Consider the following 16,426-nt stretch of genomic DNA (forward strand, 5'->3'; position numbering starts at 1 on the left):
CCCACTCAATTTCCATCAATCTCGAATAGTTGCCCGCTGCCAACAAAAAATCAGTCAAGTGTTGTTGTGGAAAACAACCAATTACAAAATCCGCAGTACACATGTGCAACGAATGCTGAACAAGTAACCTAACAGAAAAAATGTTGTTCTCCCTTCTGAACAACAGAATCCTCAACTGTTTCAGCAGCTCAATAACAGTTGGTTTCCGCAAAACCACAATCAGTTTCCTAATAAAACTGCTTTGCAATTTTCTTCACTTCCTGCTCAGAGTTACACTCAGAAACAAACGAATGGACCTATGGCTCAACTCCACTCACAACCAACAGTTTTGCCTAACAATCTGCAAAATTATCAAAATCAAACTGCCCCTGACTTTCCAGCAACTTCAATGCCCTTCGGTGCAAATGTACCAAATTTCGTTGACTCACAGACACAAAGCAACGCAAAACAAAATCAATTTTGTCACACAAACAACGAGCCAAGCAATTTAATTGTGAAAAACTCACACGCCAAAGCATCAAATGCTAATTTCAGACCTGTTTCACAATTGACAAATCTTGATTATAAACATTCTATTAAATTACCTCCACTAAAAATACAAAATTTTAATGGAGATCCTCTCCACTTCCATGAATGGATTAACAATTTCTACAGTATGATCCTCAATATTACATCAATGACAGATTTACACCGAATAACGTATCTACAGAATTCTGTGTCAGGAAAAGCCAAAGACTTAATACACGCGTTTTCTTACGACCCATCAAATTACCAGACAGCCTTAAACGAGCTGATAAATCACTTCCGGGACCGAACCGTTGTTGTTAATGCCTTTACCAACCAACTAGAAAATTGGCAAGTCAATCATCAGAACAAGCAAAGTTTTATTGCCTTTTCGTCTTTTTTGAAAAGACTTGTTCAGGCATCCCAATACCTTGGATTTATAGCAGACCTTCAATCAACAACGCTATTGAAAAAAGCCAAAGAAAAGGTTCCACACAACCTCATACTCAAGTGGACTGAGCATTGTGTCACTGAGTTCACCTCAGACCCATCACTTGCAGAATTCCAACAGCGGTTAGAGCTTCAAGCTCAAGTTTATGATAAAGTTAACCGGGAAAACCCCATGAGAAACACATTCCCAAATTCGAAAAAGTTTGGAAGCTCAAACTTCAACGCTAGTACAGCTTACAGAAACTATACATCACAACCTTTAAACTCTCTGTTTGTTAATCAGGACAGTAACCAAAAGCATCAATTGCAACAGAGTCTGCAGCCGCAGTCAACCAATTCTTCTCCGAAGAGTTTCAACGCAAACAGATCTTGCGAAAAATGCAAAAGTAATCACAGCCTTGCAGTTTGCCCTGAGTACCAGTTTTGTCCTCCTAGTGAGAGATGCAGCATTGTTAGCAAAAACAGTTTGTGTACAAAATCTCTTAGCAATAAACACCACAAACAGACATGTCCGTCAACTAAACGATGCCAAGAATGCAGTGGTTTCCATTACACAACATTGCATGACCCAGCAAAACAAATCAAACGTCCAACAGCAGCTTTTTCAACAGAAAACGCACAAAAACATCAGCCTACTGTGCCGTCAAACAACAAGACAGCGGTTGAAAATACGATCAATAATTCTCAGACAAAAAGCCTGCAGAATAAGAATTCAAACAGCCGCTACGGGCAATCCTTCAACGGTCAAAACCAAACCAACCCTCAAAGACGAAATCTAAATGGAAGCAGTACCAATCAGTCTTTTAGCATCAACCAGAGTCCTGATGCACCAAAAAACTGATATGAGCAGCTTCAGCTCATCCCCGTTTCATTTCTGAACGGAAATAAAGCCTTCGATACATATGCCTTAATTGATCCTGGTAGTCAATGTAGTTTTGTTCTGGATGCCATTTCAGAATATCTTGAGCTTCCTTGCGAATCTCAACAATCAGTTCCTCTTCAGTTCGTTAACGCTGAAAATAACATGACTCTCCCTAAAATAAACGAACCAGTCACCATTACTCCTTACAAATCATTAGAGATTTTCTCTGAACTCTCTCGAGCACAAACCATCTTTAAATGTCAGTGCCGCAAATGTTTTCCAATTGAATCAAATTTGCGATGCACTTAACAACCTACGCCATATTCACTTTCCTTATATTGCCGATGTCAAAATCGGCGCCCTCCTTGGTGTTAGCGCCTTTGCTCTGGATGCCTATCCCACTCATGTCATTCAAGGAAATCAACATCAACCGTTTGGTGATAAAACTAAATTAGGTTGGACACTAGCCGGTGAATACAATAATTTTTTCACAAACAACCATCCTAAATCCTCCAATCTTCCAAACAAAGCCTTCGTCTTTCAAGTTTCAAGGAACGGAATGGACATACCCGAGCTAGACGAACTAGTTCAACAGTTCTGGAGAATTGAATCCGAAGGAATTCAACCAGACAGCACGCCTTCATCTCCTCTTGATCAAAAATTTATTCAGATAATGAAAGAGTCAAATAATTTAATGGACAAAGATTTGAAATTAAATTGCCTTGGAAGAAAAACTCATATTTGGAAAACAATTATTTTTTCGCCCTCAGTCAAGTCAAAAGCTTGAATAGGCGACTCGAGCGTAATCCTCAACTTCGTGATAACTGTATGAAAACTCTGCAAATTGACTTGGAAAAGAACTACATTAAACCAGTTGAGATGCAAAATCCACCGCCGGATCGAATCTGGTATCTCCCACATCACCCAGTTGGGAAGCCTAACAAACCCGGCAAGGTTCGGCGCGTCTCAAACGCCGGATTTAAGTTCCGCGGACAATCACTAAACACCAACTTGTTAACAGGTCCTAATCTGCTTAATAGCCTACTTGGAGTCCTTATGCGCTTTCGTGAAAATTAAATTGCAGTCCTCGCGGACATCGAAGGCATGCTCATGCAAATTGCAATCAACCAAACTCACCAGTCAGCCCTTCGTTTCCTGTAGATAAACGACAATGAAATCCAACAGCATCAGTTTACAAGACTAATTTTTGGCGCTGCCTGCTCCCCATCCTGCGCGATCTATGTTTTGAAACATTGCGTTGCTAACTGCCCAGATCTCAACACCGGTACTTTCCTAAATGCATTTCGACGTTTCACCAGTAGACGATGTCAACCAGAACTGCTGTACAGTGATAATGGAAAGACATTCATCGGAGCGTCAGAAGAGCTGAAGAAAAATGTAAAAAGCCTTGACAACGACAAAATCTACAAAGCTCTTGCTGCTACAAACACGACTTGGAAATTCAACCGGCCCTATATCCCAACTTTGGCGGTGTTTGGGAGCGCTTGATACAGACAGCGAAAAGAACGCTGCTCATCATTCTAGGCTCAAAACGACTCTCACTTGACGTATTCCAAACAATAATGGTAGAGAGCGAAGCTATCTTGAATTCAAGACCTCTCACAAATGTCGCTGATCTTCCAGATAACGAGATGTCTCTCACACCTAACCACTTCCTGATTAGTCGTCCATTCAACTCTCTGCCACCAGGAAAAATTGACAGCCAGATTCCAGCCAGCTTCAGGACATGGCGAAATCTGCAACAGATGACGAACCACTTCTGGAAGCGACTTGTTAAAAAATACCTACCGACACTACTCAAGAGATCAAAATGGAATGAGAACAACCAGTCGCCACTTAAAGTTAATGAAGATGTCTGGATCCTGAAAGACAGGACTCGTCGTGGAATTTGGCCTCATGGGCGAGTGTTGGGGGTGTACCCTGGACGAGATTGTAACGCCGTGTGGTGAAGGTAAAAACGGCATACGTTACGTTCGTTCGTTCCGTTTCCGCACTCGCAGGCGTTTTGGCTGATTAGCCCTGTTTTTTTTTCACGTAACGGTTTCTAGGCAACTTGGGTTACCCTCTGTTCGACGACCTTGTCAAGGTTATGCTGGCCCCCTGTTTATTACCCACTCTTCGACGACCTCTCCAAACGTGTTGCTGGCCCCTTGTTCTTCTTGGAACTTGTTGTGAAACAATCAAGTCAAGCGCATGAAAACTTGATTCAAGTCCTTGAACAAGTTGAAAACGGTTACCCGCAAATATATAATCATCAAAAAAACTGTACCAAAATTCTTTACTCAAGATAATCTTTCAACTAGAGAACTTGTTCCCATATATATATATATATATATATATATATATATATATATATATATATATATACAAAACAAATTTATTGAAAATTGTTAGAAATTAGATTAAAGAAATCACGAAAATAATTTCAAAGTAAAAAAAACATTAGCTCTCAACTGAAAATAATAGTTATGCTCTTTTATAAGTTCAGACAGGGAGCCAATGAGATCTCTCATTATCCAGAAATTGTCTTAAAACTACAATTGAAAGTGACAGTTTCTTCTAAAAATAAATTGCTCGCTTAAAATATGTAAGAAAACTGTTTCGAAGTCATTGAAACTATGTGCTATTCATTAAATCTCTTTCATATCCTTAACTGATCTTATCATTTCAGCTATTGAAAACTGTTTTTAATGTTGTAGTTTGACAAGAAAACCAAAGATACAAACAAATTTGGTCAACTTTTTTACTCATTACCAATTTTTTAAATCAGAAGAAATTTTTGAAAACTCAAAATAGCGGTGCCACGACAAAACTTATAAACAAAAACAGGTAACAAACTAATGTTTTTTGTCTCTGGAAGTTAGATACAAGCTATGTTGACATTAAAAACGATATTGAAAATTGTTAGAAATTAGATTAAAGAAATCACTAAAACTCAAAAATTATGATTTTATACAGCAAATATTTTCGAAAATATGAAAAACCTAAACCTCTACAAAAGTAAACAAGAAAAATTTTCAACTCATTTTGAGGCTAATTGTGCCTCAAAAAAAATGGAGACTAAGTCTCAAGACAACGAATTAACAACGGGTAAACAAATAAACAAAACTCAAAAATCCACAACCGGTGCTATGAAAACAGAGTACTGAGGCCTCCAAAAGCCAAAACTATCAATAGAACAGATCATGACTGTTTAATTGAGGTATTTTTGATCATCAATGAGCTCTCTATCAAACAGACTATGCGAGAAAGGCATTAAAAGATTACCAAAAGCATTTAATTTTCTTTTAATTCTGAAACTATATAGCGTCATAGCTATAAAATCATAAGCTACAACATAAAGAAAAACAGTATTTGGAAGAAATCAAAAAGTCGATCAAATTCTTCAAAGCAAGGAACTTCAAAGTATTAAAAATTTCACAAATTTCAAAATCTTTTTGTACACATGCCTTTTTCTTCAAATTTTAGGTGATCTGTTTACAAATTGATAATAGGACAAGGCAACAAAAACAGCTTCCAAAATGGGCAAATGTCCAAAATAAAGATGAAAATTATTCATAACCCAATGAATCGATACAATGAAGGCAATAAAAATAACAAATAATTTCTGGCAAGACTTTATTTTAACTCAATACAAGCAAGATGAGATTTTGTCTATTGAGACTAAGCAGCAGTTTGACAGAATTTTGAAATAATTGCAAATATCAAAAACAAGGATCCATTAAGAATCAACTGAAAACATAATAGAGAATCAAGAATAACATATAGAGAATCCAGTTGGATCTTTTTTTGGGATACTTAGTCATCAAAATGCAAAACGGACAACAAATGCGGGAAAAACACAAGAATTCAATTCCAATTTAACAAAAGACCTTTTTGAAAGCAGAGAAACCATAAAATTCTCTGTGAAAACTTGGTGTATGATCAATCATGGCGCTTCTCTTTTACAAAAACAAACGCTTAGTAATTGAATAATGATCTGAAATTTTCTGATCTATAATAAACAGAGAAGAACGAAAACATTGCGAAATTAGTTTTAACAAGACATAGCCTCAATGGAATCATAATATATTTCGATTGTCAAAAACAATGGAGGGACCGAAACTAACAAGGATAATGCAAAGCATTCATGTTTAACAATTAAAAATTCCATTGGTAATCAAAATAGAGGGTTTGGAAACAAAATGTCAACATATCAACTTGAAAGATTCATTTTCCATAATGATTTTTCAAGCAAAAACTGGCCAATTTCTTATTCCTGAACACTGTTGAAAGAAATAGCCTTCATTTGAGTTGAATTAATGTCTGTCTGTAGTATGAGTTCTCTAACTCTGGAAATTTCGAAAAAAAAAGTGGGCCGAAGAAACTTTTGGTGCCATTTTTGATGAAAGGGGTTAATTTTAGAAAAAAAAATCATAATTGTTTTAAACTGAAGCTGTCGGATCAAAAGAGTCAGCAACCTTTCTTTCTTTTTGTCTTCAGAAAAAAACCAATATCAATATTGTTATTGAAAATAACTTCACAAATTTTTTAACCTTGATAACTGCCTTAAAAACAAATTTCCAAAAAAAAATCTTTTTTAATTCCATATTCTTCACTGTACGGGCTTTCTGATGATACCAATTGCAACTCTTTACGATGAATTTGACTTTCTGGCTGGTGAAAATTGTGAACTGGGTAACCGGCTGAGGCTGTTTCATTGAGTAGACTCTAAACAGACCAATCATGTATTTGTAGTTAAAAAAACATAAAAAGAGAAAAGGTGGTTCAGGAGCTATTTCTTAAATTTTTTCTGTGCTTTGGTGTAGCATTATATTAGTCTTTTTTATGGACTTTGCCCTGTTCCACCGGGTTTTTGAGGCTTTTGGTGACCAAGCTACGATTTCAACGTTCTGCTGAATAACGCTTTTTGCTAGTCATATTGTCCACAAGTTTAATGCAATGAAGCAAAACTAGTAAAACCTTTTGATTGCTTCCTAAAACTTTTGATAACGTTTTAGACAGTAATGAGTCTTTAGATGATAACCATCTGGCAACGTAATATCGCATTCTGTAGTCGAAAACACTGCAACTATAAATAGCTTGATACATACCAGCTTTTTCTGGAATGGGGTTTTCAAAATAGATTCCATCATAAACACCTTACTCTTACTATGTTTATGACCAATAAGTGCAGATGACCTTTTATATCTTATTCTTTGATATAGTCTATCTCACGAATCGGTTCTCCAGTTTTGGCACCGTGCCAGATTCTGAGGGTCCCTTGTTTGAGGTGTCGACCAGTAAAGGATAATGAAACTTGAAGTTGCTGTTGAAATTGTTAAAAAAAGTTACTACTGTTGCTCTCTGAAAAAGCATTATTGGCCTATGGAGATAATCCGTTTGCTGTGACGTCCTTGTTGTAGGTCCTTTAGGTGGTTATGTTAAATTCATAAGTAGATAACTTTTGTTAGTGAAATTATCAAATTCTTGCAAAATAAGCAAAAAAACTTGAGCCAAAATAACGTAAAATGTGAACAAAAACAATGAATATTGTTCAATTTTCTCAAATCATTGAACTTCGATAATTGCCTAGAATAAATAAAATTTGCAAAAAAACTCTTTTTAAATCCATATTTTACGCTAAATGGGCATTCTAATGATACCAATCACAGCCCTCTACGATGAATCTGGGTCGGAACAAGATGTACCCTTGATGGTTTTTAATCTCGGAGGTTTAGGGAAAACTGAAGCTTAGCTAAGGAGACACACAATTTTTAACCCTAGAAATGAAAAGTGATTTGTTCTGCTTAAAAGCTAAACAAATTGATAAAGTACAATTGAAAAACGAAAAAATTGAGTGAAAAAGAATTGAGTGAAATGAAATTCAAGATAGAAAACTTCAATATATAGAAAGCCAGACCAATATGAATCTTGGTCTAGGAAGAGCAAGAGAATTTTTTAAAGGTGGTTCTAATAACATGACCATTCGGAAAATATGCCGTTTTGAATTTTATAAAAAGTAATCTGAGTTCACTCAATTGGCAAGGAACAAACAAAAATAACATAAATCTAAGAGACCCCCTTAACCTCCATTAAATCTCGAAAATATTTAAAATGCACCTAAAACGGCTCTATGACAGCAAACACTTCCGAAATCAGCAAGGTCAAAAATTGCTCTAACCAGCTGCGCCAATTTCTCTAAGGTCAATCAAGAAAATCGTTTCCTTGATTGCAAGTTTTATGCTCTGCCCATTTTTCCAAGCAAAGATGAAATAAATTTACGGTTTCCTTTTTTAATGGGCTATGTTGTAAACTTCTGAGCCACACTTAGACAAGCACAAATCGGTTTATTTATATTATTAATATTTTCTTAGTTATTGTACCAGTCACAAGATTAAGCCATCTATATCTATAAATGAAGTTAGGTCGACCTTTATAATCATTAGTTTGTATACTTTTTTTCGTACTCAAACAATTTTTTTCTATATCATTCCTTCGAGCTCTATACTTATTTTAATTTGAATCAATTTTGTCTGTCAAGTTGATTATTTTCGGTAGTTTCTACAGTAGCTGCTCTTAAATCAGAGTAAAAGTGTAGTACTTCGAAGTTTTTTTACAAAAATAAATGATTTACACAAATAGAGAAACACAAACGACAAGTAAAATGCTGTATATGGATGTCCCTTTTGTGGAAATAAATAAATCATTAGTACAGATTGGTCAAGTTCTAAAAACAGCTCTAAGGATGACTGTAACTCGTTTTCCACCATTTGTGGTACACTTGTTAGAGATCAAATTCGTTGTTGAATTCCCTAAACTATATTGATCCACACACGACTGTTGTCTTGGTTCCTGAATTCAGAGCGGGTTCTTTTTGAAAGTTTCTCACTTTGAACAGGTGAATCAGTATAGCCGAGGCTAGATTGTAGCAATCGTGAAATACACCTGAGAAACCATGGTAGTAATCATGAATTTCGGTTTTGTTGAACTCAGATGGGAATTTTGCCGTCCACTTTGATTCATTGCTAAAGCCGTGTGCCAACTGAGGTAGGTTGGAGCTCTGGAAAAGACTGGGAAATGTATCCCACCTGGTATTTTTGCGTATAACAGATTGTGACCTTTCGGGTGTGAAATGATTTTTCTGGCAGGTGAAAATTATGAAATGGGGTGCTGGTTGAGGTTGTTTCAATGAGTAGATGCCAAACAGATTAATCATATATTTGTAGTTGAAAAAAATGAAAAGAGAAAAAGTGGTTCATGAGCAATTTCTTAAATTTCTTCTGTTATTTGGTGTAGCATTTTTTTAAATCTATTTTATGGACTTTACCCTGTTCAGCTGGGCTTTTGAGGCTTTTGGTTACAAAGCAACAGGTTCAACTTGCTTAATAAAGCTTTTTGTTAGTCACATTGTCCACTAGTTCGTTCCGATGAAACAAAACTAGTGAAAACCCTTTTACTGCTTCTGAAAACTTCATGATAACTTTACAGACAGTACAGAACTTAGATGATAACCATCTGGCAACATAAAATTGCATTTTGTAGTCAAAACACAGCAATTATTGATAGCTTGATACATGCCTGCTTTTTCTGGAATGGGATCTGCAAAATAGATTCCATCATAAACTTCTTACTCTTCCGATGTTAAGTGCATATGACTTTTTTATATCTTGTTCTTTGATATAGTCTATCTCACGGATCAGTTGTCCAGTTTTGGGACTGTGCCAGATTCTGAGGGTCCCGTGTTTGAGGTGTCGACCATTAAAGGATTATGAAATTTGAGTTGCTTTTGAAATTGTTAAAATCGTTTCCTCTGTTGCACTCTGAAAAAGAATTATTGGCCGATGGAGGAAATCAGTTTGCTGTGACGTCCTTGTTGTAGGTCCTTTGGTTGGTTATGTTCCATTCATAAGTAGGTAGCTATTGTTATTGAAATTATCAAATTCTTGCAAAATTAGCAAAAAAAACTTGAGCCGAAATTGCGTAAAATGTGACCAAAAACAATGAATATTGTTCAATGTTCTCAAATCATTGAACTTCGATAATTGTCTAGATAAAACAAAATTCAAAAAAAAAATCTTTTTTTCCATATTTTACGCTAAACGGGCTTTCTAATGATACCAATCACAGCTCTCTACCATGAATCTGGGTCGTTACAAGATGTTCCCTTGATGGTTTTTAATCTCGGAGATTTAAGGATAAGTGAAGGTTAGCGAAGGTGAAACACAATTTTTGACCCTAGAAATGAAAAGTGATTTGTTCTGCTTACAAGCTAAACAAATCGATAAAATACAATTGAAAAACCAAGAAATTGAGTGAATAAGACACTGAAATTCAAGATAGAAAACTTCATTATATAGAAAGCCAGACCAATATGAAACTTGGTCTAGGAAGAGCAAGAGATTTTTTTAAAAAGTGGTTCCAATAACATGACCATTCAGAAAATATGCCATTTTGAATTTGATTAAAAGTAATCTGAGTTCGCGCAATTGGCAAGGAACAAACAAAAATAACATAAATCTAAGAGACGCACTTAACCTCCATTAAATCCCTAAAATACCGAAAGTGCTTCTGAAACCACTCTATGGCAGCATTCACCTCCGAAATCAACAAGGTCAAAAATAGTTCTTACCAGTTGGACCATTGTCTCTCATGTCAATCATGAAAATGATTCCCTTGATTGCATTTTTTTCCTGTGCGCAATTTTCCAAGCAATGGCGTAATTAACTTTTGTTTTCTTCTTTAATGGACTATGTTGGAAACTTCTGAGTCACACCTAGGCTCGCACAAATCGGTTGATTAATATTATTAATATTCACTGAATTATTGTACCAGTCACAGGATTAAACCAGTTATATCTATATATTAAATTAAGTCGAACTTTTTACTCATTAGTTTGTATACTTTTTTTCGTACTCATATAATTCTTTTTCTATTTTTTTCCATCGAATTCTATACTTATTTTAAACTGAATCAATTTTGTCTGCAGAATTGATTATTTTTGGTAGTTTTTACAGTAGCTGCTGTTAAATCAGAATAAAAGTGTAGTATTTCGAAGTTTTTTTTACAAAAATAAATGATTTACAAAATTAGAAATAAAACAAACAAAATAAAGGACAAGTAAGATGTACATTGATCTCGAGTTTTTCCCCATTCGTGGAAAAAAATTAGGTCAAAAGTACAAATTGGTCAAGTTTTGAAGACAGCTCAAGTGGTGACTGTAATTCTTGTTTTCCATCATTTGTGGCACATTTGTTTGAGACCTAAATTGTTGTTGAGTTGTGCCAACGACACTGTTCCACACATGACTGTCCTCTCGGTTCCAGAATTCGGAGCCAGTTCTTTCTGAAAGTTTCGCACTTTGAACAGGTGAAATCTGTATGGCCGGGGGTAGCATGTAGCCACCGTGAACTGCGCCTGAGTAACCCTGATGGTGATCATGATTTTGGGTTGTGTTAAACCCAGATTGGAATTTTGCCATTGGCTGTGATTCGCCATTGTTAGATCCGAGTGCCAACTCAGGGACTTTTGAGCTCTGAAAAAAGCTCGGCAATTGATCCCACGTTGTATATTTGCGCAGAACGGATTGTGACATTTCGGGTGTGAAGTGATTTTGGGGCAGGTGGAAATTGTGGACTGGGGTGCTGGTTGAGGCTGTTTCATTGAGTAGATTCTAAACAGATTCTTGATAAAATATTTGTAGTTAATAAAAGACATGAAGAAAGAAAATGTGGTTCATGAGAAAGTTTTTTTATGGAGCATACCCTGTTCAGGTGGGATTTTGGTGACCAAGCTACGAGTTCAACGTTCTGCTGAATAACGCTTTTTGCTGGTCACATTGTCCACCAGTTTGTTCCAATGAAGCAAAACTAGTGAAAACCTTTTTTATTACTTCTGAAAACTTATGGTAACTTTACAGATAGTAAAGAGGCCTCAGATCATAACCATCTGACAACCTAAAACCGCATTCTGTAATCAAAAACACTGCAACTAGTGATAACTTGATACATACCTGCTTTTTCTGAAATGGGGTTTTCAAAATAGACTCCATCATAAACCCCTTACTCTTCTGACGTTTACGACCATTAAGTGCAGATGACTTTTCTGTATCTGGTTGGTTGATATTGCCTATGTCACGATTCACCAGTCCAGTTTTGGAACCTGTGCCACATTCTGAAGGTCCCAAATTTGAGGTGTCGACCATTAATGGATTATGCAATTTGAAGTTGCTGTTGAAGTTGTTAAAATCGTTACTACTGTTGCTCTGGGAAAAATTATTATTGGCCCGTGGATACAATCCGTTTGCTGTGACGTCATTGTTGTAGGTTCTTTGATTGGTTGTGTTCCATACATGGGAAGAGTTGTAATTGCTGATATTGCTATTAAAGCTAATGCTGCTAAGATTCATATTGCGGGTTTCCGTGGCGTCATGATTGTTCATTACATTTTCCTTCAATTCCCATTGACTGTTGTTGTTTATCTTGTTGTTTCTGGTGATGTTTGTGTGGTTGTTGTTGTGTTTGAGGTTGAGGAGCTGTTGTATGGCAGAGACGTCCTTCTGTACCACAACCGCCATGTGTTCCTGTCTCACTTTCCAGAAGTTGGACTTTTTAGTAGGCTTAGAAGGATCCTTCAACACCTGTAGAATTCGAACAAGTTTTCACATCTCACAGTTAGTTTTTACGAAGAAACTTAAATGTTTTAATCGAGGAAAACATGATTTTAAAAGATTGCTGTTGAAAATTGATCATCACCGCAGCTTGTCCGAATTGTTAACGTCAGCTCTATTGTTCTATAAAAATGTCTCGAATAATGATGTCAGTCTGAAATTTGTTTCGAATAACGATACAATTAATATCTGAGAGTAACACACATGGAAGGAAAGCAAAAATATTAAAAATTCAGTTTCAAAACCAGTATAACTGCCCTAAGAAACGAAAATAGAAACACTTTGGCAAAATGCCTTGTAAATTCTTTATGAAAATTGCCATGCCTTTCGCTCAAATTGGTATTAAACTCTATATGCATGATAGTAATTTTTTTTCTCAAGGAATATCTCAGTGTATTTATTTACATCATACTATTTAATAAAATTCATTTTTTCAAGCCATTTACGACGGTCACATTTCTATGCATTTCTTGAATGCTTTAATATCTGTTCTCATCAAGGTTGTGAAGTATCTCATCAATGAGAGTATTACTGATTATATTCTCTTTTATTTCGTACCTTCTCAAAAACACAGCTGGAAGTCAGATTATGTCTGATGGAGTCCCTCCACCCTCTGTAGGAACCCCTGAAGAAACTGAAGCTCTTTTCCAGGAACACGAAGATCTCCCTCAGGGTCATCTGTTGTGCCTCGGATGTCCAAATTGCAGCTATGATAAGTGCCTGGTATGAGAAAGGAGGCTTATTCTCTTGTCGCTTGTAGTTCCTCTTGCTTTTTGCGGCAGAAGTGACGCCGTTAGATGGAACACTGCTGCAACCTGAATTATGGAACCATGTTAAGTTGCGAATTAACTGTTGCAGCATCGGTCAAATATTAGAAGGTAACATATATCATCTATATATAATATATAACTGCAGAGAAAAAACTTTTCTTGATATTAAGGTAAAATGTTTATGAAGAGGTTACGTCACTGACTGCGGAAATCTGGCATTCGTCGAGAACCTCATTGCGTTTCTCAATGTGAGTCAGAATTTTGACGTGACTTTAGCAGAGTCATGTAACGTTGCTTGAAATTTAAGAGTTTTATAATTTGGCACTGTTGTAGTAGATAACACTAGAATCTACTACAGGAGGTCTGGAATTTTGAAAGTCGTGCACGTGCGTTTTTCAGTTGAGGCTTCATTTCAATCAACAGGTAGTTAGGATATTTATTCGACTAGAATAATGATCTACCGAAAGAAAATCGAGAACGGCAAAGCAAAACAAAGACGCCTCGGAAGAAAAAATAGAACAACTTTAGAGCATATGTTTACTAACCACTCTCAATTACAATTTACCAAGCAATGCTGCTCGGTTAATTAGGGAAGCAATAGTTGAAAAATTTCATAAATGCATTAGTATTGGTAATGTATTTTGAAAGCGTTTCCATAAGCCTAATAAAAGTAGATTGTTCAAAGTAAAATATGGAAATAAAGCAACCTCACGTTTTCAGCAGATATTCAAGGTTGGGTGAACTACAACTTTTTATTTGAGTAAGAATAGATTACTTTAGTTCACAAGTCAAAATTATATTTTAATTATAATACAAGTGGGGTCGGAACAATTATGTACAACATTTCAAATCATCAAGACTAGAGGTTGAAGTTCAAACTGACCTGAAACTACTAATTCGTCATTTGAAGAGGATGAAGTTGAAGTATTGGGAGATGACGACGCCAAAGAGGAGCATCCACTGTCACTTATCACAGCAGAACCACATCCATCCCCCACACTTTCCCCCATTCTGTCCCCTCCCTCAGTCACTGCGGGGAAACACGAATCTGTCATATCTTCTGACCTCGATAGATCTGGCAATTCGGAAGATTCTGGAGTTTAAGATGTCCTGATTTTAAGATATCCAATTCCTCTCAAGTTTCCAATTTGTTCACGAGTTCCACAAAATGATTAAAGTTGATGGATACCGAAGAGTTGCAACATTTATGGTTTTTGACACTCAAAATTCTTGAATTTTCAGTATATTATTTTTCTATGATGTGGGCCCAACTTTTATTGGGGGATAAAATTCTTGCATACAAAATTATAAAAACAAGAATAGTAAATTGGAAACCGGCCTATAAATGAGGCTTTTATATCAAGTTGCTCAATTTTTTTAGAATTTGTATGAAGATAATCACAAATATTCTCTAAACAAGGAATTTTTTCACTCCGATTAATAAGAGGGATTCTAATAGAATGGTATTTACAACCTGAGTTGATTTTAGTAAAAATGAAGTCAAGTTTATTGGAGTATTACAAAGTTATTTGGTTGTTTATAGCCAACGACACCAACTTTATTAACAGTGTTTCTCGCCTTAAAAATATAGACGCTTTTTTGAGAAGTCAACAAAATTGAGTTCGACAGATGAATCAAATGTCTTTTATTTCAGTCCAAAACGCAAAACTATTTCGAAGTGTAAGCTAGCCAGAATGATTTGAAACTTAGCGCATCCGGCGGGGTGAATTAGAGATCCAGACGGCTATTTGGTCACACTTTTACACCTGAAGTCTCGCAACCCGCATCAAAGGAATTGAACCAGTTTTTAACAATTCCGACTAACTACTTGAAAGATGTACTAGTTTGACGAAGATTAAGTATTCAAAGGAGTTGGATTAATACCTACCACATCTAAATTGCCGGGTACTAGATAATCCATTACAATATGTACATGGATTAACCAGTTGCCAAATAAAGATTCTTAAGATCCTTTTGTGTCGCTATTTCAAGAGGAAATGTTTCGGTTTGCTTTCGAATGCTTCAGTGTTTGAATGGAAGACAACTAGAAACGGATATGCGTTTTCTTCTCATGAAAAGCAAATAGAGTTTTGAAGCAGAGGTTGAATATCGATCTCTAAATGTACACTTAGAACGGATTGAAATAAAAATTAGCATAGTGTGAAGAAAACTAACAAACAGATTGGCAAATTTGATACAGAAAAGTTGTGATAGTTTCATATCAAGTCCACGGGCCGCTAAGGCATGGCCAGACACGCTAAATGCGCAGCTCTTTAATAGTCAAATGGGGGTTTATTTCAGTAGGGGTAAATTTTTTATTTAAAAATAAGTGGGGGGGGGGGTTACGAAACCGAAAAGCTTTTTTGCAGAGCTGACCAACAAGCGAAATTTGCTGAACCTGAAAAAACATTATACGGTTTTTCTTGTTGACCATACTATGGTCAGAGCAAAGCATCTATTGGTAGTTATCAAAAATGGGTCATAAACATTGGGTTAGAAAACAACAAAACATATTCGCCTAGATATATCGACATTTTTTGTACTTTTAGCCAAGAATTAAAAGTTTTAAGCAGATTTCCGACACAAGAAGCAATGTTCACACAAAAGTCTTCAGAAAACAATTAGCATTAAGATGCATTAAACATTATTCACGATCCATTTATTTCATTGCATATTACAGCCAATGAAAAAATCAAAGCTTTGCTCTGAAAAAAAAACTATCTACCAAGTTGAGATTATTAGAGAGAAAAATAAAACTTTTCTTGCAAAAGTCACTTATTGTTTCTGTTATCAAATGTTGTGGGCTTACAGTTTCAAAACACCAAAAAGTGTGGATTCTTTCCATAAAACGTTGAAAAGAATGAAAAGAAGGTTCAGGACAAATAGAATTACGGAAAAAATGGGTTTTCCCCAAAAACGTGATCTCAGTTGCTTTCAATCGAGAAAGTTGTTCTAGCTACACATGCTATTGACAGTCTCATGATAAAACTTTGTAAATGAGATCGAAAGTAATAAATAGTCTTAAAAGCTTTCAAATCGACAACACTCTGCCGGATTGAAAGATCTGATCAAATTGATAGCGGAAAATTAATTTTTCTTCCCTTCAAAAAAAGCGTCCGAAAAATGGCCAGACTCAATGAAATTTTTTCAGCATTGTGTTGGTAAAAAGAA

The 16,426-nt window shown here is 35.8% G+C and overlaps 2 protein-coding genes across 2 annotated transcripts in view; one reads left to right on the top strand and one right to left on the bottom strand.

Moving 5' to 3' along the window:
- Positions 1–16,426, top strand: part of LOC142358570 (BTB/POZ domain-containing protein KCTD12-like) — a 554,440-nt gene that overhangs the window by 127,221 nt on the left and 410,793 nt on the right. The window lies entirely within an intron of this gene.
- On the bottom strand, positions 10,864–14,903 carry LOC142335208 (uncharacterized). Its single transcript, XM_075383598.1, has 4 exons — positions 14,139–14,903; positions 13,044–13,300; positions 11,829–12,455; positions 10,864–11,489 (listed from the first exon to the last, which is right to left on the bottom strand). The coding sequence occupies exons 1-4, from the start codon at positions 14,308–14,310 to the stop codon at positions 10,989–10,991; spliced, it is 1,557 nt and encodes a 518-aa protein (XP_075239713.1). The 5' UTR covers positions 14,311–14,903; the 3' UTR covers positions 10,864–10,988.

Source organism: Convolutriloba macropyga, chromosome 2, assembly GCF_964194025.1.
Source record: "Convolutriloba macropyga chromosome 2, txConMacr16.3, whole genome shotgun sequence".
In the NCBI taxonomy this organism is placed as follows: domain Eukaryota; kingdom Metazoa; phylum Xenacoelomorpha; order Acoela; family Convolutidae; genus Convolutriloba; species Convolutriloba macropyga.